At 38.2% G+C, this 20,759-nt stretch overlaps 4 protein-coding genes and 1 long non-coding RNA gene across 9 annotated transcripts in view; 4 read left to right on the top strand and 1 right to left on the bottom strand.

Moving 5' to 3' along the window:
• Positions 1-1,427: 1,427 nt before the first annotated feature.
• On the top strand, positions 1,428-3,042 carry LOC119076485 (very-long-chain (3R)-3-hydroxyacyl-CoA dehydratase hpo-8). The gene is made up of 4 exons (XM_037183270.1): positions 1,428-1,886; positions 2,044-2,161; positions 2,225-2,454; positions 2,664-3,042. Exons 1-4 carry the CDS (start codon positions 1,768-1,770, stop codon positions 2,920-2,922), a joined length of 726 nt encoding a protein of 241 aa, XP_037039165.1. The 5' UTR covers positions 1,428-1,767; the 3' UTR covers positions 2,923-3,042.
• LOC119076463 (pseudouridine-metabolizing bifunctional protein C1861.05) overlaps positions 2,922-20,759 on the bottom strand; it is a 181,049-nt gene continuing 163,211 nt past the window's right edge. Inside the window, exon 13 of the mRNA XM_037183230.1 lies at positions 2,922-3,678. Coding sequence (XP_037039125.1) covers positions 3,089-3,678 — 590 coding nt within the window. The 3' untranslated portion in view covers positions 2,922-3,088. The remainder of the gene's footprint in view (positions 3,679-20,759) is intronic.
• On the top strand, positions 4,707-6,042 carry LOC119076486. The gene is made up of 4 exons (XM_037183271.1): positions 4,707-4,887; positions 5,039-5,115; positions 5,180-5,378; positions 5,546-6,042. Exons 1-4 carry the CDS (start codon positions 4,749-4,751, stop codon positions 5,812-5,814), a joined length of 684 nt encoding a protein of 227 aa, XP_037039166.1. The 5' UTR covers positions 4,707-4,748; the 3' UTR covers positions 5,815-6,042.
• On the top strand, positions 7,820-12,259 carry LOC119076483. Of its 5 annotated transcripts, XM_037183264.1 has the most exons (6): positions 8,013-8,032; positions 9,701-9,763; positions 10,038-10,318; positions 10,384-10,511; positions 10,607-10,721; positions 11,466-12,259. In XM_037183264.1, exons 1-6 carry the CDS (start codon positions 8,028-8,030, stop codon positions 11,615-11,617), a joined length of 744 nt encoding a protein of 247 aa, XP_037039159.1. In that variant the 5' UTR covers positions 8,013-8,027; the 3' UTR covers positions 11,618-12,259. The 5 variants fall into 5 exon arrangements, with proteins under 5 accessions (XP_037039160.1, XP_037039162.1, XP_037039163.1 ...); XM_037183265.1 differs by lacking the exons at positions 8,013-8,032; positions 9,701-9,763 and adding an exon at positions 7,820-7,964; XM_037183267.1 differs by lacking the exon at positions 9,701-9,763 and having other exon boundaries at positions 7,942-8,174.
• On the top strand, positions 16,340-16,848 carry LOC119076500. The gene is made up of 3 exons (XR_005087636.1): positions 16,340-16,452; positions 16,524-16,718; positions 16,781-16,848. It is a non-coding gene; the product is annotated as an uncharacterized LOC119076500 (long non-coding RNA).

Here is a 20,759-nt window from a genome sequence, read left to right as displayed (position 1 = left end):
TATAAACCCGAACCACCAGCAGAAATCATTGGATTAATTGGGTCTGCGTCTGTATAGTTTTTGGTCTGATCCGAGGTTCTGACAGAAGTTCTAAGAATTTACATAGAAAATATTCTGTGACAGAACAGGTTAACAAGACACCTACGAATGCAACAACTGCCCCAACTGTGAATATTTTCCATGTAAATTCTTAGAAAATGTGGAACACAATTTTATTGTAAAAGAAAACATTTTCGAAAAATCAAGATTAAAAGTTTGCCTGACGCTAATTGAACATCCCATTCTCTTCGATAGAAACCAAAACATTATTCCTGGAAAATTTATTTTCCTTATTTGCCATCAACGAATTTCGCGAAATTCTAGCTAATAGCGGAAATTGAAACCCGAGTAAGCCCTGATTTCCACTTACGAAAAAAGCACTCCGTTCTCTCTCCGTTCACTCTTTAAACGTTATAAAAGAGGCGTGTGTTAGCTAAACGGAGGCAAAACCGAGTGCATTTTTTATATGTGGAAATCAAACCTAAAGCTGACAGATCATTTTTAACAATAGGAAAGAGGCGTGGTTTACTTAAACAGATACAAAACGGAATGCTTTTTGTTGACTGCTTGGAGACACTTAAGACCATACGGATTCATCATACAGTGGATCAGTTTTCGGCTCTGAATGCTTCAATAATAGACTGTTATGATCAGAGCATGCAAGAGAACCGAAGACTAGTTAATTCACGCCATAAGTGCGGTCGAAATTCAAAATCTTTCTCATTCAAGTCTTTCTAACGCAACGTCATTTTCATACAAGGAAGCGTTGAAATGTATTTTTCGATTCACTTTTTCATCGACTCGTTAACTTGAAATTCAAATTTTAGGCACACTTACGGCGTGAATTATAACTTGCCTTGGGGTACCTGCAGTGTCGGACTGGCCCTATGGGCGTTCGGGCGATTCCCGAAGGGCCTTTTGATTTTTGTATGGATAAATGACGACGAAGGGCTTTTTGAAAAATTTCTCCATACAATGCCCGAAGGGATTTTTTGAGCCAGTCCGGCACTGGGTACCTGTCAAAATATTGCTTTCTCTTTCAACATGTTACGTTGAGAGCGAGAGGACCGAAAACCACTCTATAAAAGCAGATGATCGATTTACAGTCAAGTGTTTCCCCTCAAAACCCTTCAAAATTGGATGGCCCCTGAACTGAACCAGCTCATTCAGAACCCAGCATACAGTGGTGGAAAACTACTATCTGTTTCCATTGTTGCAGCGTAAACGGTGGGTGAATGGAGTGAAGCTTTGTTGCTCTTCCAATGTAATATACTATTGCATTAACAGTCTAGTACGATTGTTAATATTGATGCCATTGATGCTTTGATTGTACTTATCGGCTTACACGTCCTCTGTCAGCACAAACACACTTCCACACATTGTGTGTGAGTATGCGAACGTCAAATGAAAATAACAACAAAATACAGAGCGCTTAACAACCTGGAATATTCAACTTTGATTTTCTTGCATAATTTTGTAAGAAATTATTCAACAAAAAACTTTCGACCCATCATGGTAATGGTCATTTGCGTGTGTGTAAACGGAACAGAATTGTGTTGATGTGAGCTAGTCAGCAAAATTGTCAGTGATTATCGTGCAAATACCCATCGACCGGACAACATTTATATTTACATTTTAGAGTAAATGCAAACGTGAACTCAAAGTTCAAATCAAAAACAATTTAAATTCAGAAACCAGCAAAATATTTGTGATTTGAAGCGATCGAACATGAAGAAATCAACGTCCGAATCGGTACAGAAAGGTGAAAGCGGGGCTAAGAAATCGAGAGAGCAGTCGACGATTTCCAAATTGTATTTAATCTTATATAATGGTGGTCAGACTGTTGGGTGAGTTGATAGAGAACTATCTGTTGATAAGACATTGGATTCAGTGGGTCGAAAATTCAAAAATTTTGTATTTGTAGTCTGAGTAGTTTTTGATGACTAGTCCAGCCTCTGTATAGTCAGTCAATAAATTTAATATTTTTTTCTTCATCGTTTCCAGTTGGTCATACATTCTATTCCTACTCATCTCTTACTACACAATCAACAAATCAAACGCAACCCTATGGGAATACCTGGGAGTTCCATTATTGATTTTCCAAAACGGAGCCGTTTTGGAGGTAAAATTTATAAAAATCCGACACCAACGAGAGCTATGCAAACGAATTGTCCCCTCATTACAGATTGTCCATGCAGCCATTGGCATCGTTCGCAGCAATGTCATGATCACAACATTCCAAGTCTTTTCCAGAGTCATGGTGGTGTGCGGTGTACTGTTGGCCACACCAACAGCCATCTACTCACCTGGTCTTCCATTGGCCCTGTTGGCATGGTCGATAACCGAGATCATTCGGTACGGATTTTATGTTCTGAACATCGTCAAGCATGTACCGCATTTCGTGACATTTTTGAGGTATGAGGCAACGAACATGCAATATAGGATGGGCGCACCAATGTCCCTACATGTATCAGTAGTCGGACATCTATTGTTCTTTCGCTGATAGGCCTTTCTCAAGAACGAAAGAACAATGGGTGTTCCACTACTAGTACATGTATGGAAAGTGGTGCGCCGTCACGAAGATTCCACAAATGACAATTGATTTCTAATAAATCGTATGCCAGGTACACCACATTCATCGTTCTGTATCCGATCGGCGTCACGGGTGAATTGTTGTGCTTTTACTGGGCTCAGAGCTATGCGAAGGAGAACACCATTTGGACGCTGGAAATGCCGAACGCGGTCAATGCCACGTTTAACTATTTCTACTTCTTGTGGATGATCATGTTGGCTTACATTCCGCTGTTTCCAATGATGTACATGCATATGGTGTCGCAGAGGAAAAAAGTGTTGGGCGGTGGTTTGAAATGCAAATCAAGCTGAAAAGTGAATTCCGTCACTGCTGTTGCGGATGTTTATTTGAGAAAGTGAAAAAATAAATTGTTTTTTGATTACAAAACTTAAGAATGGAAAAAATAGAAAATTTTTGGGCATTTTGATACATTTGCGAGCATTTTCATTGCTACACAGACAAGACAGCAAACAAAATTTAGAAATTCTTCACTTCGGCACCATTCGACCAACACGAATTGTTTTGATCGAAATATTCAGTCGCAACCGGCGACGATGACATCAGTGCCCGTTTGGAAGCTTCAAAGCCCACAGAAACACAAACATCTTCCGGTAGACCTTGCACCATGGCACTAACAAATCCACTGGTCCAACTGTCTCCAGCTCCCGACACATTAACAATCTCTTCGATTCGCTTGGTTTCGTACAAATGGAACTGCCGCTCATTGGTACACAGCTCCGGAACATATCTTCCATTCTGATCGTAAACGGAATCCTTTGCATTGCCCCGACGAGCAATGAGTATTCCGATCGGACCCATGGTAACGATAACATTTTCGATCTTTTCGTTCACAAATTTCGTGACGCGCATCAAACTGGCGAATAATTTCTTGTCACTGACGTAGTTGTCTGCCGTTGGGTCGGGATAATCGTCCTCGTACCGTAGACACTTGGCAATAACGTTCAGTTCGTGGATGTTTGGCGAAATAAATTTGATTTGTTTGATCAAGGTGTATGGCAGTTCGAATGGAATGTGGGCTTTTCGCATGTCGGTGGGTTCGAAGAATGCTGGAATGGAATAGGAGAGAAATCGGAATTAGAATGTGATCTGTAAAAATGGGTAATTTTGTATTTTGTTGAAACGTGTCAAGTATTAGTCAAATGTCACTCGAGCGAAGAAAGAGATAAAAATAGTCGTCACGCGTGACACACTTTATGAATGAATCTAGGATTTCTATCACACTAGCTGAGCTTCGAACAGAAACAAGTCCACTGTAACTCCCCTCCGAGTTCCTCGAGCTATTGTCCAAAAAATGTTTTTGGCCTCCTTCGGCGTTTTTCTCTCGCTACAATAACGAATAACTCGACCCGAAACCCTGACTCTTTGTCCAAAAGTTGTTCGCAATATGACCCTTAATCGGAGCTTCGACTTTTCCGTTCGACGTCTTGTGGCGAAAAAGCGAGGGGACGGTTTCGTGTGCTAGACAAAGAACCACGATTCCAGTAGCATGCCTTTCAATATTTTCTAAGCTTTGGTATGCCAGAACTCCACACACGCAAAGCTGACCCCTTGACTATGGAACAGAAAGACATCGTGTTGACTACTGATCATTCTGCAGTCGTCTCTCGAACAGGAAAAAATTTCGAATCAGACGACGATCAACAGGTCGTTTGACATAAATTCAATGAATTAACTACCCACACGAGGAGGAAAGACCTGGGTTAAGTGTGTTCAGATAATTAAGGAGTCAATGGTGAATGGTCAAGATTATGTGAAACTCTCTCGGTCGAACAAAAAATCGAAATCGACAGTTCTTTCATCAATCCCACCAAAATTCAAATCGAATGAAATTAAAAAAATTTCGAAATCCATTTAGTCACCACAGGTAAAATTCCACATATCAAAGTTAATCGAGTTAATATATCCATCCATCCATTCATACACAACACAAACACACCTGTACGCCAATACGATTCATTCATCGTCCAACAATTATTGTCTGTTTTAATTCACATACACATGATCAATGGCTTTGAGTATAAAGTGAACTGTGCATGTGTGTGCCATTCACTACTACTTCGGCACACTTCGTACCAACAGTTCAACTGGAATTTCAGTCATTAACAAAACATGTAAGATGGCTTTTCACAACAAAAATCAGCGTATCGCTATCGGATTTTACGCTGTGGCTGCCCTATTCATCTTCATTGCATTCGTATCGCCGTACTGGCTGCAAGCGGATGGAAAGCTAGCGCATCCAAAATTTCTAAACTTAGGTAAGATTCGACCCAGTCCCAAAATCCGAACGGTTTTTTGAGACTGCATAGGTGTGGCAAATCATCACTATGGTGATGTGTAGCGCGACGATTTAATGTGCGCTCAATTAATTTCATTGAACGGAATTTACTGATCAAATTTACTCGACAGGCCTATGGGAAGTGTGTCTGAACAATTTCCAAGACATTCATCGGTTCTATGACACCCGATTTACCGGTTGTATGTGGGTAAGATTGGTGAACGTTTCCGCTTGTTTCGGTTGTCTGTTCACCTGATACCGTTCTCTTAAAGGTGTTCGAGGAGGAGTACTACATCATTCACGATTTCCTTCTGCCTGGATTCTACATAGCAACCCAATTCTTCTTCACGTTATGTTTCACGCTATTGCTAGCTTCCGCGCTAATGACCATTGCGTTCATTGGAGTTGATCGAGACGATGACCGATACATTATGATTTTGTTGACGAATGGTGCGACGCAGATTTTGTCGTGTAAGTTGAAGCGAAAATTATTTTAATTGACGAACCGTTACGGATAATTGACTGAGCGTAGCATATCGTTGACACAGAAGAGTGTAACGGTGGTTCTTATGATATTTCCCAATTATGTTTTATGCCTAGAATCAGAACCCAAATTATTCTCTTGTTTCGTCTTCCAGCCATTTGCGGTCTTATCAGCGTTATAACCTTCGGTGCTCGAGGTGATGGTCGCGATTGGATGCCGAATTGGGAGCACAACGACATGGGATGGGCATTCGCTTTGGCTTGCGTGGGAGTGTTGTTGCTGGCACCCAGTGGTGTGCTGGTTATGGTGGAAGCGAGACGTGAACGATACAAGCGACTCAATGAAATCGGCACTCGGGAAGCGAGTGCTTACAGTATCAGTGACGATGCGAGGAAACATCGTGGAAGTGACACCGTAATTTAAGTGAAATGACGATCTGGAGACCAATGTTGTTCTAGTGATCATAAATTCCATCCATTTTTTTATCGTTAGAAATTTAAGTTGCAAACAATTCCTTCCATTCACCGTCGAATGAAATTAATTTTAAGTGCGGGGACTCGGTGAGTATCCGAACCGATTAAAAAACGAGACGAAATCTTCAATAAAATGTTAACTCTACTTAAAGAGCCATAAAGTGAATTTTTACACAAACTTTTGTTGGTTTCATTTGGTTTACGATCATTTCCAGTGCTTAGCATCACCGTTGACCTTGTCGTAACCTCTCGAAGGAGAGGTTTTGTTCCCAGGATGAGATCTTTGTTTCTAGCAGTTTTTCAGCCGCAATGTTGAAATCGATCGGGAAGTAGATTGATCCTGGTTCTATTGGCTGAGATGCATAACTACAGAATCACGAAAACGTTGGCTGAGTTTTGAAACAATTTGACCTCCAGCGAATATTCCTCCGAACAAATCCACTGCCACCACCCAGAATTGACTTGAGACGTACCACTTCTGGAACGTTTTCCGATTCTTCTGTCCCAATGACTAACGCCTTTAAAATATGGTTGCCTCACTCGCTTTTATGGCAATTCAAAGTGATTGGGTAGGCTTTCACAGACACGACAGATACGGAAGAAGTTAAGTTCGACCTTCTAAAGGAACCACCAAAGTTGTTTAATATCCTTTGAAGGCCAAGATTTACTAGTTGCCAAAATTGCAGTTCTATCTGTTATCGACAGTGGTGGGTTCTCACAAATTTTCATCTTTTTCGTCTTACCGAATAATTCGACATTCTGGCACTTCGAGAATTTTTTCGACGAATCAAACTAATCGCCCACAAATTGCATGTTAAAACTGAGTGAAGTAAAAGATTTTGTGGCTTATTCTAAAGTTCATTTCATTACATTTACCTAGTTCTACGACATTTGATGATAACAGAATTTTTGTTGGATTTTACAGAATTGAGTTACAAACAAATTTATTTTTTATTTTTTATCGATGGAGAACCTAATTATAAGACACTTTGTCTTTGGTCATATGCCAAAAAAAGTTAAAACTTTTTTTATAAATCATTTTGAAAGTCACTAAAAACACGAAAATTCGAATAGAAATACAGTATGTCATCAAAAAATTTTGTATTTCGATTCGAATTTTCGTGTTTTCAGTGACTTTCAAAATGATTTATAAAAAAAGTTTTAACTTTTTTTGGCATATGATACGAGACAAAGTGTCTTATAATTAGGTTCTCCATCGATAAAAAATGAAAAATAAATTTGTTTGTAACTCAATTCTGATAATGTAATGGAGATAACCGAGAAGATAACCCTGGAATGTGCATCGCGTCGTATGAATCTGCTCTGCTAGAGATTTAGATGCAAAAGAATTAACAGACCTGATCTTAATACAGATACAAGATGCACAGTGCCGCCTGTAGATTTTTTGGCGCCAAGGACAATTTTTAAATTTGCACGCCAAAATGTGCTCGGGTGCTTTTGAGTCTTCAGGTGACAAAAAAAAAGTTTTTTGTAGACCTCGGCCACCTCAGCGTTAATTCATTTTGTTCTAATGTTACTTTTGACGCTTAACGAAAATCAAAAATTTGATCGAAACTGATTCTCAATGCTTCGTCTGTTTGCAGCATTAAACCTCTCATACATATGATCATGTGCGCGAAAAATTAAGTTTTTCGAAATCATTTTCTTATAAACACTAATTTCGTTCCAACACTTCCAATTGGAATCGAAACGGTTCTCCTACAAACGTATTACAGATATGAATCACTTGTTGGATTTCGTTTCGATTGTATTGGATATCGTCCATTCGTTAATATCATTCATCTGTTTATATAAAAATTCATATACAAAACGCGAAACAATACAAAATAAAATCCATCCGTTAAGTTGGTGGTGCTGAAATTAAGTGTGTATGTGGCGTGGTAATGTTTACAAATATTCGAAAACTATTAACTTATATCACGTTCAGGTAACGCTTATATTTGATAGTTTAAGTGTGTATATTATGTATGGACAAAAGAAACGCATAACACCCGTCATACGTGAATAATATCTTCTGTGTGTTAAAACTGAAGTAATGCAACAAAATTCGGAGCTCATTTCAGGGCGTGCCAAGAGTGTGTAAGTGTCTTTTAAGATTTAAAGTTTCTTTTAATTAATAATTTCGACTGCAATTCATCCGAAATGTGGAAAAATTCGCGATTTCATTAGCGTAATTTGCGGATATTTGGAAAATTGTGTTTCGTATCGCTACAACGCCATTTTTTGGTGAATAATTCGAGCGGAAAGTTTCCCCTTAGTGTATTACAATTGCACCTGTGCGATATTCAGGTATTATAAAAATCTAATTGGATTTACGCGAGAGAGGGTTGTTCAAAATGCAGAACTGTCGATTAGGGAGTGTTATTGTTTTTGAGTGAATTTGGTTGCACCAGTCGATGGAAATCAATTCCTTGGCACTTGGCATGGAAATATTAGAAAAAATGTTTTAATTGAACTTTAGAGACGAGCTGAAAGTTCGTATCGTTCGAAGTGAAATACTGTGCATACTAAAACTGGTGTTATCAATCGCATTCCTATTTTTGTAAATTATTTAGAAAAGACTGTACTGTTTCGATCAAGCTCCAATTTATTTCCGGAAAGTAATCCACACCTTCGGGTATCCTATTAACAATGTCTAACAACCAACGACTACACAACTCTCTTTGCAATCTCTCAATTGTTAGCACGGAGCTGATCGAATGATTCAAAATGTCCTGTTGACTTTTCTAGGGACTTGAATCTTAAAACATTTAAAACGCCCTAAATTACAACAGCAACTTGGCAGGCTTCACTTTACTCATACAGACGGCCATTTAACCCTTCTTGTTCTGTAAAGAATATCAACGTGTTTATTTTGGTACTGATATGCGTTCGTTAACCATGACATGCGGAATAATAATCAAAGTGTCGCTTGAAATTATAATAATTGTTAACTCACGACTTTAGTTTTGATTTTTTGCTACAAAATAACAAACTTGTGGCTTGAGGGACCCGCACGAATTTTATCTAGTGCGCCCAGAAGTGAACAAAACAACGTGAAAATAAAGGGTGATGAGAGAGAGTTCGTCACGGCCAATTGTAACTTAGATTCAATAAATTGTTAATGGGCGTTACCAACGCACTTCAAGCAAAAGTGCTATTAAAGACAGCTGCCAAATAGAGTACTATTTTGTATGCAATTTTATCCCCACTCTTTTTACAGTGTAAAATTTTGTATGGAGCACTGTCAAGTTTCAGTACCCTATTTAGAGTACCACTTTTGCTTGAAGTGCGTTGGCGCAACATAAATGCAAATATTAGTCAAGAGTCAATGCTTCTGTCAATTGTCAAGTGAAAAATGATTTTCCATTGTTCACCGCTCTGGAAATCGTATTCGTTTTCATCTCAACGAATCTCTTTCATTTAACTAATCTTAATTGATTGCTCAGCTGTTTTCAGCTTAACTTACAATTAAATCTATTCCGAAAGAACGTCACAGAATGCAATCATCTAAATCTTTTCGCAACGACTATTCATCTGTTATTGACGATGCAAACGACGACCTCGGGGTGATGCTTCCTTATGTATAGCGAAATGCATGTTGAAACTGATGAAGTAATAGATTTCTAATCAAAAACTCTGAACAAAAGAAGTGACAGACTCGAGGTCAGACTTAATTTTATAGTATCGTGCAACGTTTGCTGCTGAAGTGAAACATTCCACTCATAAGTCTTGAAACTCAGCACGAGTCTAATTATTTTCACAAATGACTGCAAAATTACGCTTTGTTTTATATACTTTCGGAAAAAAATAAAATTCGGTTCACATTACAATAGCTTACGTTCAGTACATATAACAATTGTACGTGTACCCGAAGTACCTTCATTTCGAAAAACAATGCAAGCACAAGAACTATCAACTTTTGTGTATTATATTACCACACAAGAATTGAATGTACTTTAACCCATTCATTCATTCATTGAAGTCGCACACTCATACCGCATACGAAGTGTAATTAGGCGATAATATTTTTCAAATCGATTCAAAAACCAGAAAATGTAATTTCCCATAATTGAATTTTTATTTTCCGTAAAGGTCTCCTGACCACCTCCGTTCGTGTGGAATGGAACCAATTTAAAATTGAAATTCTGAATAAATTTTTCTTCCATTCAGGGTTACAATGAAACGCAGAACATTAGCTGGTTGTTGTGGTGTCGGAGTGTTTGTCATCGCTTTGGTCACAGTATGCGTCGCATTTGCCACACCTAGCTGGTTGGTTAGCGACTATCGCATAACTGGTGCTAAATTGGATCGGCTAGGACTTTGGACGCATTGTTTCCGGTCGTTGCCCGATGTCAACGATGATTATCAGCGACGATTTTTCGTCGGTTGTCGATGGGTGTATGATCCGTTTACGAAAGGGTATGATGAGATCAGAGGCTTTTTGATACCAGGTCAGTTTTAGCAATTCAGATTTCCATAGAATTTGTGTTTAAATGTGATGTTCGTATCGGTTCAGGTTTCATGATCGCAACGCAGTTCTTCTACACGCTCTGTTTGATTGGTATGGTGGTTTCTTTGTGCTTGGTTCTACTGTTCTTCTTATGTGCTGGTCCGGATCAGAAACATTTTGTGCTTCTGATAAAGGTAAGTTGTGGTTTGAGATAAAATAAATCAAAAGATCAACCAAGAGCCTTCCCGATCCAACTGTATACTTTAACGATCTTCGTTTATTCCTCCAGTTAATTGGATACATTCTGCTGGCAACCGGAATATGCGGAAGCATTGGAGTCATTGTGTTCGCATGTTTCGGTAACAAAGACAAATGGATGCCCGAACATGCAAACAATTTCTTTGGTAAGTAAAACAGTTGAATGACTGATCAGTAGCTCAGTTTATTTAAACAGGAAATGGGACGTGTCGATGTCAGCAGTCATAATATAAATGAAAATCGAGTTAGATAGGTTGAGCATCTACAGAAGTTTTGACAGTTCGGCTACTCGTTCTTACAATCGTAAGAATTGGTTGTTTTTACATGATTCGAGTCAATTTTGACCGACTCTCATTTTAAGCTGGATTGAAGACCGAGAGACTTTTTGCATGGTGTTCCGGGAAGGACTTTTCACGAATTGCACTAGCGAAAAAAGACGAAATACAGTCACCCTTACCCTGCGTAAGACAGAATGTTTGGAGTTGGAGTATGAATTCTCTCGCGAACTCTCCCTCCTTCTGTAGATGCGTAGATAGATTTCAAATGGCATCTGATAGACCTCATCCTAGTAGGAGCCCATTGATTCCTTTCAATCCGCCTAATTTAGAATTTTGCCTGAAGGGCAATAGACTTCTTGGTTACTTTAATCACTTCATTTGATTGAGGATTATTATTGGCCTCCAATTATCACAGAAAAATCGAACACGAAAAACCGATTTGATTGCTCAGCACTTTCACAATGATTTTTTGAAAATACATTTCCCTCTCAGCAACTTGATCGATTCGCTTTTATGTCGGTCAATCGATGAGTTTACAAACCATTAAAGTTCATGACCTGGCGTCCAATTTTTTCTTTTAATTTTTTTATATAACAAAATCATCATTTCCAGGCTGGTCGTTTGGTTTGGGAGTCGTCGGTGCTGTGACGTCAATTATATCAGCGTGTCTATTTCTGACCGAAGCCACTGTTCAAGCGAAAAAACAGAAACAATTCAAAGAATCACAGACAAGGTTCGAATTGGAACGAGACACGAAAGCGTAATTTTAGTTGTTTTTAAAGAAAAATTGTCACCAACCACGAAGTGTAGTACAACATGAAGTAGAAATATGAACATTAAGTTCCAACGAATCATTTTTGAAACGAAACGGAAGAATTTAGCTGAAATGTAAAGTGCATTCCATGAATCTCTAGATATAGTTTATACTTTCACGCACATTAATCACCGATCGAAAATTCATTTTACTGACTGCACCACAGGGAAATGAGTCATTACTTCATTGACATGAACGTTAAAGCTCAATTCCCGGGGCGTAGTGAGTAAAATAACTTACGTCACCTTTGTCTGGAACTTTATATTTTGCCTTGTGCGATTGCAGCTCTTGCCTTCGGCTCGGATTGCAATCCTCACACTCGGCAAAATAACAAGTTCCAAGCAAGGAAACATAATCTTGTTTTATATATTGGAAATTGCAATCTCATAACAAAAAGTCCAATGAAACTAATCCGTCCAGAGATTTTTAAGAATTTTTTTTTTGTATTAAAATTAGTTTTGTAAGTTTTGGAGGTCCAAAGTCGAGTTAAATCGAGACACGTTGGAACAGTTAAGCTCATATTCAAATTTGATAGCCTTTAAGATAGTCCAACAACCATTTGTGTTTGCGTGGATCTAATCGCTGCCTTAAATAAGATAAAAAGACGATCTAGGATGAATTTGTTGCCGTTTGTTTGTGTAGAAATATGCATAACGGCATGTAATTGAATGTGTCATGTTGACGTTTCTTTTTTAAATTTAAATATTTTATCGAATACGATTTTTGTCTACGAGAATCCATTTTATTTTGAAATTAATTTATAAATGAAGAGAAAAGTTAAATGTAAAATAAATCGACAAAAAAGACGCTACCTTCTGTGTTTTATAGTATTTTTCGTACAAAGACAGGAAATGACGATTTTTTCAGCACCAGTGCTAAGTTTTCCTTCCGAGCGAAGCGAGTAAGGAAAATTAGGATGTGTGCTGAAAAAATCCATTTCCTGTCGAGGTACGAACAACGTTTTGTGCATCGGACAACTGAAATAGACAAAACACATCAATTTACTTGAAAACATACACACTTCACATTCACCATATTAAATTTAATCAATCGTATAGTCATAGAAAAATTCATGTAATTCTTTTCCCGCACTATAAATCGTAAAGAAATGAAGTTTTTTTCCCGCACGATATATAGTTCGGGAAAAACTGACATTTCTTAATGAAAAATCATGGCAAAATAGGTCGTATTTCAGTTGTCGGATGCACAAAATATTTTACGGTGCAGCACGACCATGAGCTCCTCAATATTCCACGGTTTGAAACCCCTGAAGTTCGCAGAACTTCGGCCATACACATCATAGAAAATCCAAATTCACGCAATTAGTGGCGAATTCGGCGAGCTTTTCTGATAGAATCCAAAAGAAGTTCAAAACTTTCGAAAGCTATCCAAAGCACTCGTACAATATGATACGATATTTTGGCACAATATTAAGATGTTCGTCCCAAAACTGTTCGTATTTAAATTTAAAAAAAATGTTTTGTTTGTCTAGTGTTGAAATATCGCGACTTCGTCGCTCATTTCCAGCCCACTACAAACAAAACGTTGTTCCTAACTTATGCTAAGAGGCTTTTTTAGCGAACTCGATTCCAGCACTCGCCTACGGCTCTTGCTGGAAACCTCTCGTTCGCTAAAAAAGCCTCTTAGCATGCGTTAGGAAAAATACTATTTTATTTGTCTTTCACATTGACAAAAACTTAGATTTTCTATGATCCAGGGTAATTTCGAAAATTTCGAAAATGTTAAGAGGCACCGGTAGTGTACTTATCTAAAATTGTAGCCTACATTTGTGTGCCTCATATTTCATTTTTGAAGATATCTTTTCATCAGAATCCTTTTTGAAAAATGTACGACCGCAATTCCGACCACGAATGTGTTTGCTTTAAGTCAAAATTAGTTTTGGTTGTAGTCGTTCTGAGACACTAGTCGCTCTGAGAAAAGTGAGCAGTAACGAAATTTTCATAAACTGGTCATTGTTATCAGAGCTGGTCAAACTGCTTCAACCAAATCTATTTTCTGTTGAAAGCTAACACATTCGTCGTCGGAATTGCGGTCGTACATTTTTGAAAAATTATTTTTATTACTAACAAGCGAAAATTACATCATTTTACATGGGAATTATAAGTTGCAAATTTCATTAAGCTTCTCTTTTTTCGGTGTGTTTAAAGAATGCTACGCGCATTCCCTAGTTGAATGGCCAATGAAATTCTTTCGTACATTTCCATCATTTGCCCCGTTGGTAAGTAATGTACTATTGTGTCAAGTTGACATTTTTAACTGACCAATTAAACATCTTGAGAGATGCTCGAGATTAATTCTCATTTTAATTAAACGTGTTTCGTAAGGTTCTAGTTCTTCATGGGTTGGACAGGCACAGGGTCGTTACTAATATCGGTACAACCTTTTTTAGATTTAGTTTCGGTAATTTTTTTTTTTAACTTTTAACTTTGAAGAATGTAACAAATTACCAAAGTAAAATTGTTTCTCTAATAATTATTGGGAAATTGGTTGGAAGGAGAAAATGCCAAATTTATTTATTACCAAGTCATCTTCGACAACTTCTGCGATTGACACATTCGTGAGACATGTTTTGGCTAGTTGATCAAGACTTCAAGAGGTACTACCGAAATCCTATTGCGTATCTGTATCTGATCGATTTGATGTTAAATTGTTAAGGCTTCATGGGAAGTTATTCAACTCCAACTGAAATCACGCAGACGACTTTCTTTTTTAAATTAAATTAATGGTTAGCAGGTAGGTTTGGCACGTATCGCACGTATGCATGTAATTAAATACGTACATGTTTAATTCCTAGCTTGTCAAATTTGTATAATTAACTTCACAAGGATTTAAAATGAAAGTTAAACGCAGTGATGTAAAGAAAATATGGGGTATCCCGTGCCACAACAGTAGTCTACTTTTACTTTGGATATTTAGAAAAACTTATATTTGAAACATCTTAAGCAATACGAAAGAGACTTAATTCAATATTTTCTTTTGTGCGAAGGTCTCCTTCGCGTCACTATGTGTAGGAATGATGAACCGAATTTAAATATCCTCGTTTTACTATTTGCGTATTTTACAATTTTTATTTTTAGTAGAACCCCTCACCGAACCTGAGCTTGGCTTCATAAAAGAAATTTCGGTTAAAACTAATTCGCACCATAAGTCCACTGTAAATTCAAAATGAAGCGCACAACAACCAAACCAAAGGCTGCGTTGTATTTGGTCAGCTTGCTTTATAATCATATAAGAGTGCGTTGAAATTTGAAATTTGTGTGAATTCTGCAGATCGCTTCATCAGTTGTCAATTTCTGGGATATATTTGATGTTTCTAACTTGACAAAGAACACGAAATTTTCGTCAAGTTAGATTTTCTTTAAAAGAAAACCAAGTGTTCCAGAAGTTGTCAGATCAACGAAGTGAACTATATTTGGGTGTCGGGACAGGTCAAAATAGATTTCACCAAGTTCAGAATCATCCAGGGATATTTTGGGGAAGCCAATGTCAGACATTTCTTCGAAAATTTTCCCAGAAATAGTCCGTGCGATCATATCAGACTATTAAAAGTATTACAGAACTTGATTTGCTCACAAAAAATGTTTTTGAAAAAGCGGTTCAGTTTTCGCCTCTTCGAAAACTCGGTCTCCTTATGAAAATTTACCCGTCCTGTCTATGCCTTAATAGTGAGATTAAATTACTGGTTTCGTTATTCTAACCGTAATTTTAATTACTTCATTAGTCAGTCATTCTCGGTTGCCTCCTTAATTCGTAGCTATTGTTCGTAATTATAGTCTAATAAGTTAACGGACTTTCTTAATAGCTACGGATCCGTAGAAATTTTATCAGTTTAACTTTGGAAGTGAAAGTGTACGCTACTAGTCAGACATAAGAAACATGTTACCGGTTGGATCAATAACCCATTTTTTCGACACTCAACTGGTTAACTTTCTCTATTTCTTCGGAAGCTGGCCGAAATCAAACCAGAGCAATTTGAAGCGTTCCCTCTTCTATACAACAATCGCCATAGCAATATCGTACCTGTACTGCATGTTGTACTCCAGCTTCTTCGTCGATAATCTGTATATTCGATCGAATTTGACATCACTATCAATTCTATCAACCTTGGTACTGATTCGAGTTTTCAATTTGAATAAAAGCTGGAAAGGTGTGCAGAGCTGTTTTGCCGAGTTACAGAACTTCGTCCTCGTAGATGAAGACGAACGTTTGTTCATCAAAACGAAAATGCCGACAATAACCGTCCTATCGGCAGTGTTTTTGTTCTCTCATCATTTCTGGGTACTTGGTTCAGCGGCTGTGCCACTTTTTATGTCTGAAAGGCAGCTACCGTTGCATGTTAGCTTTCCATTCGATTGGCACCACAATATCTTCATTTATGTCCTGGCATACACTTACGGAATCGTTGGCATGATAATACTGGTTAGCATGAATGCGTTGACGTCGATCTTCATCTGTTACGTTATGCTAATGGTAAGTCTGCAGTTGGAATTGCTGAGACGACGATATGAAAAAATTGGCTATGTGAATGGTCTTCAACACAAGCAAACGCTAAACTCGGAGGTTCTAGTGAATTGTATTAAAATGCATAAGAAGTTTGATCAGCTTATACAGGTAAAAGGAGCGACCTGGAACATTGATCAGTTCAAATTACAAATTTTTGTTTGAACAATTCAGAAAATCGAACATTATTTCTCCTACTCGTTTCTTGGAGAGATAGCCTTCGGCGGAATTAACATATGCGCTGGAGCTTTTGCGCTCTCTCAGGTACGACCAAAGAAAAATCTGAACTTTCCCAACACGAATCACGATTGAACATTACTCTACATTGGCAACAGGGATCATTGGTTCAAGAAAAAGTGCGATACATCAACTGTTTGTACGAGCTGTGCGTTAGCACAATTCACATTTTGTTACCACTCTATTTTGGCAATGAAATGATCCTCAAAATGCGGAGCCTTCTTTCGGCTCTTTACGAATCAAATTGGGTGGAACAGTCGCAAGAGTTTCGTAAAATTATGGTCATTTTCTTGGTAACTAAAAATTCAGATTTGTCATTCCAAAATGATTGTAAATTGTTGCGCTTTGAATCCAGGAAAATTTGAAGAGGCCTCGTCTAATTTTTGTGGCACACGTTGTTCCGTGGGATTTGGAAACTTTCACTGCAGTATGTAGTATTACATATTTGCAAGTTGTTCTTTAATCGGAGGGCAGACATTCTTTTGTCGTATTTCAGATTCTGAAGCTTGCTTACAGTATGTTCAACGTTTTACAAAATATAAAATATTAGACAGGACTTTTGTATTACATGGCTGAGCACCCGGAATCCATGGAAGAACACGACCTACAATACAGAAAAACTTGCCACTAGAGGAACAAAATTACACAAATGAAACGAAATGGTTTTTGCTTTTTATCACCACAGTAACCACACAACTAAAGACAAAAAAAAATTGAAAAATCGAGTTTACGTGTGAATTTTGTTGGCGAGGCGAAGCCGATCACACGTAAACGCAACCTCTCATTTTCATCCCGTGTTTGATACACTATTTTACACACGAACTACAAAATCAGAAATCTACCCCTAGGGTTCTGAAATATTTTTTTACTATGCTGGTGCATGTAACAAGGCTATTACATGTATAGGCAATAACCTTTACATCAATCGCATAGTAAAACGTCGTACTACACACGGAAAATAAAGTGATATCTCGTATCATGATGAGTAAAAGTACCTCGGGCTGCCGCCCTCGGATACTTTTTCTCATCTGGATACGAGATATCACTTTACTTCCCTTGCATAGTAATGTACTATTACGTGCTACATGCGTCGAAAACCTTTCTTTTCATGTTTCAAGCATTACTTTCGACGCTTTCAGCATGTAAAAGTAGATTACATACTTGTGCGGAAATTCGTTGTTTTGAAGAGTGGGTATGCGAGCCGAATTATGTAGTTTATTTTACCTCTTAAGTGTGGCGAAAGTGAATTTTTCTTTTGCGGGCCACCTGCGAAAAATGAATTTTCGCAGCACATAGCAGGTAAAATCCATTACATAACTCGGGATAAAAATGAAAAGTCTCGTTTTCGTGTATTTATTGAACTCGGCCACGCCTCCGATCAACAAAACTCCGACGAAAACTCAACTTTTTGTTTAAACAAGCTGTAAATGTCGCAGAAACACCCAAAGTGTTCTTATAGTTTGAGCAAAATTATTTATTTTGTACGGAAGCTTTAAATTTTCAAGTAAAAAAACAAGAAAATCACGAACTATTTCAGGTCGTAAGGGAGGCGGCAATGGTTTCTCCTTCTTTCTCTCTGTGATGTCATAATCACAGCTTAGATTTAAACTCCTGTTCGGCAAGCAATTTTCGCAGCTCTCGTCGAAGTATTTTGCCGGAAGGATTTTTTGGGATTTCATCAACGAAAATAACACCGCCATGCAGCCTCTTTGCCGGTGACATTTTGCCATAAACGTATTTGACTATGTCGGCTTCCGTTAATTGTGGATCTCCTTTAATGACGAATGCCAACGGCAATTCTCCAGCATATTCGTCTGGCTTTCCAACCACTCCACAGTCTTTAAATTTTGGATGTGATAGCAGGACAGCTTCAAGTTCTGCGGTAGAACAGATTTCGGAAGGTGTTTCGTTGGTCATTAAGTTGTGTATAGACGCACGGCAATAAAAATTGAGAAGATCAAGTTTGACTAACTTTTGAGTGTTTTTCTGACAAGCGAAATATACCGACTTTGGACTTCCAGCACTGCCAACAGAACTTTGGGAGTTAGGGCAGTTCGTTGGGACGATGTGACATTCTCAATTTTTATCGACGTCGTAGCCATAAGTAAGCGATGCTAACCTGCCGGTGGTACTTGAAAGCCTTTCCACTTGATGACTCCTTGATTCTATCAATGATGAAGAATTGCAAATCTTCATCATAATATCCTAGACGACAGATGTTAGCTCTGTCATTCCATAGATTTCAAGCTCCTTGGAAATCGGTGCAGCTCCACATATTATTGCTTCCAAGCTGCTGAGATCGTATCGGTGGACTAGTGGATGCTTTGCCAGGAAAACCATTAGTGGAGGGACTAAGAACGCGACCGTACACCGATACTTTTCGAAACTTCGTAAAAAAGTTGTCTCCTTGAATTTTGGCAGCATGATCAGCTTTCCGGATCGGTTTGCAATTGTGCAGATCAATACCAGTGATCCGAATACATGGAACATTGGGAGTAGACCGAACCGGGGATGACGGTTTCTTTATCGCCAACATTCAAGTCTTGATTTTCTGTTCTTTTTAATGTTTCGCAACATTTTTTCACAAAGAATTTATTTTTTCACCTTCAATTGTGATGAGAAAGAATTTTTCAATTCAGGGAGAGTTTTTCGTTAGTTTATTGACAAGAATTGAAATATTCATTCAGGGAGAGTGTTGAATTTAGGAATTCATATTTCAATGTTGTTCATATGGACATATCGGTCTAGTCATATTGTTGTACATAGTCGTAATCGTATGTGTCAATAAACGTTTTTCTTGTTTGTGACCGTCGTCAAGAGCACACGTCTTTTAATTCCGCTGTGCAGAATTACCAAATCTCAACAAATAAGTTAACGGACTTTCTTAATAGCTACGGATCCGTAGAAATTTTATCAGTTTAACTTTGGAAGTGAAAGTGTACGCTACTAGTCAGACATAAGAAACATGTTACCGGTTGGATCAATAACCCATTTTTTCGACACTCAACTGGTTAACTTTCTCTATATCTTCGGAAGCTGGCCGAAATCAAACCAGAGCAATCTGAAGCGTTCCCTCTTCTATACAACAATCGCCATAGCAATATCGTACCTGTACTGCATGTTGTACTCCAGCTTCTTCGTCGACAATCTGTATATTCGATCGAATTTGACATCACTATCAATTCAATCAACCTTGGTACTGATTCGAGTTTTCAATTTGAATAAAAGCTGGAAAGGTGTGCAGAGCTGTTTTGCCGAGTTACAGAACTTCGTCCTCGTAGATGAAGACGAACGTTTGTTCATCAAAACGAAAATGCCGACAATAACCGTCCTATCGGCAGTGTTTTTGTTCTCTCATCATTTCTGGGTACTTGGTTCAGCGGTTGTGCCACTTTTTATGTCTGAAAGGCAGCTACCGTTGCATGTTAGCTTTCCATTCGATTGGCAGCACAATATCTTCATTTATGTCCTGGCATACACTTACGGCATCGTTGGTATGATAATACTGGTTAGCATGAATGCGCTGACGTCGATCTTCATCTGTTACGTTATGCTAATGCTAAGTCTGCAGTTGGAAATGCTGAGAAGACGATATGAAAAACTTGGCTATGTGAATGGTCTTCAACACAAGCAAACGCTAAACTCGGAGGTTCTAGTGAATTGTATTAAAATGCATAAGAAGTTTGATCAGCTTATACAGGTAAACGAAATGACCTGGAACATTGATCAGTTCGATTTTACAAATTTTTGTTTAAACAATTCAGAAAATCGAACATTATTTCTCCTACTCGTTTCTTGGAGAGATAGCCGTCGGCGGAATTAACATATGCGCTGGAGCTTTTGCGCTCTCTCAGGTACGACCAAAGAAAAATCTGAACTTTCCCAACACGAATCACGATTGAACATTACTCTACATTGGCAACAGGGATCATTGGTTCAAGAAAAAGTGCGATACATCAACTGTTTGTACGAGCTGTGCGTTAGCACAATTCACATTTTGTTACCACTCTATTTTGGCAATGAAATGATCCTCAAAATGCGGAGCCTTCTTTCGGCTCTTTACGAATCAAATTGGGTGGAACAGTCGCAAGAGTTTCGTAAAATTATGGTCATTTTCTTGGTAACTAAAAATTCGGATTTGTCGGAGAGATTAATTCCAAAATGATTGTAAATTGTTGCGCTTTGAATCCAGGAAAATTTGAAGAGGCCTCGTCTAATTTTTGTGGCACACGTTGTTCCGTGGGATTTGGAAACTTTCACTGCAGTATGTAGTATTACATATTTGCAAGTTGTTCTTTAATCGGAGGACAGACATCCTTTTGCCGTATTTCAGA

Source organism: Bradysia coprophila, unplaced genomic scaffold (genome assembly GCF_014529535.1).
Source record: "Bradysia coprophila strain Holo2 unplaced genomic scaffold, BU_Bcop_v1 contig_232, whole genome shotgun sequence".
Lineage (NCBI taxonomy): Eukaryota > Metazoa > Arthropoda > Insecta > Diptera > Sciaridae > Bradysia > Bradysia coprophila.
Note: the sequence above shows the minus strand (reverse complement) of the source record. Positions and strands in the feature narration are given on the sequence as shown.

Coding starts and splice junctions, on each gene's coding strand:
- LOC119076485 (XM_037183270.1), top strand. CDS start 1,768: ATGAAGAAATCAACGTCCGAATCGGTACAGAAAGGTGAAAGCGGGGCT. Junction 1,887..2,043: donor AATGGTGGTCAGACTGTTGG/GTGAGTTGATAG, acceptor CATCGTTTCCAG/TTGGTCATACATTCTATTCC. Junction 2,455..2,663: donor CATTTCGTGACATTTTTGAG/GTATGAGGCAAC, acceptor ATCGTATGCCAG/GTACACCACATTCATCGTTC.
- LOC119076486 (XM_037183271.1), top strand. CDS start 4,749: ATGGCTTTTCACAACAAAAATCAGCGTATCGCTATCGGATTTTACGCT. Junction 4,888..5,038: donor TCCAAAATTTCTAAACTTAG/GTAAGATTCGAC, acceptor TTTACTCGACAG/GCCTATGGGAAGTGTGTCTG. Junction 5,116..5,179: donor GATTTACCGGTTGTATGTGG/GTAAGATTGGTG, acceptor GTTCTCTTAAAG/GTGTTCGAGGAGGAGTACTA.
- LOC119076483 (XM_037183264.1), top strand. Junction 10,512..10,606: donor ATTTTGTGCTTCTGATAAAG/GTAAGTTGTGGT, acceptor TTATTCCTCCAG/TTAATTGGATACATTCTGCT. Junction 10,722..11,465: donor ACATGCAAACAATTTCTTTG/GTAAGTAAAACA, acceptor CATCATTTCCAG/GCTGGTCGTTTGGTTTGGGA.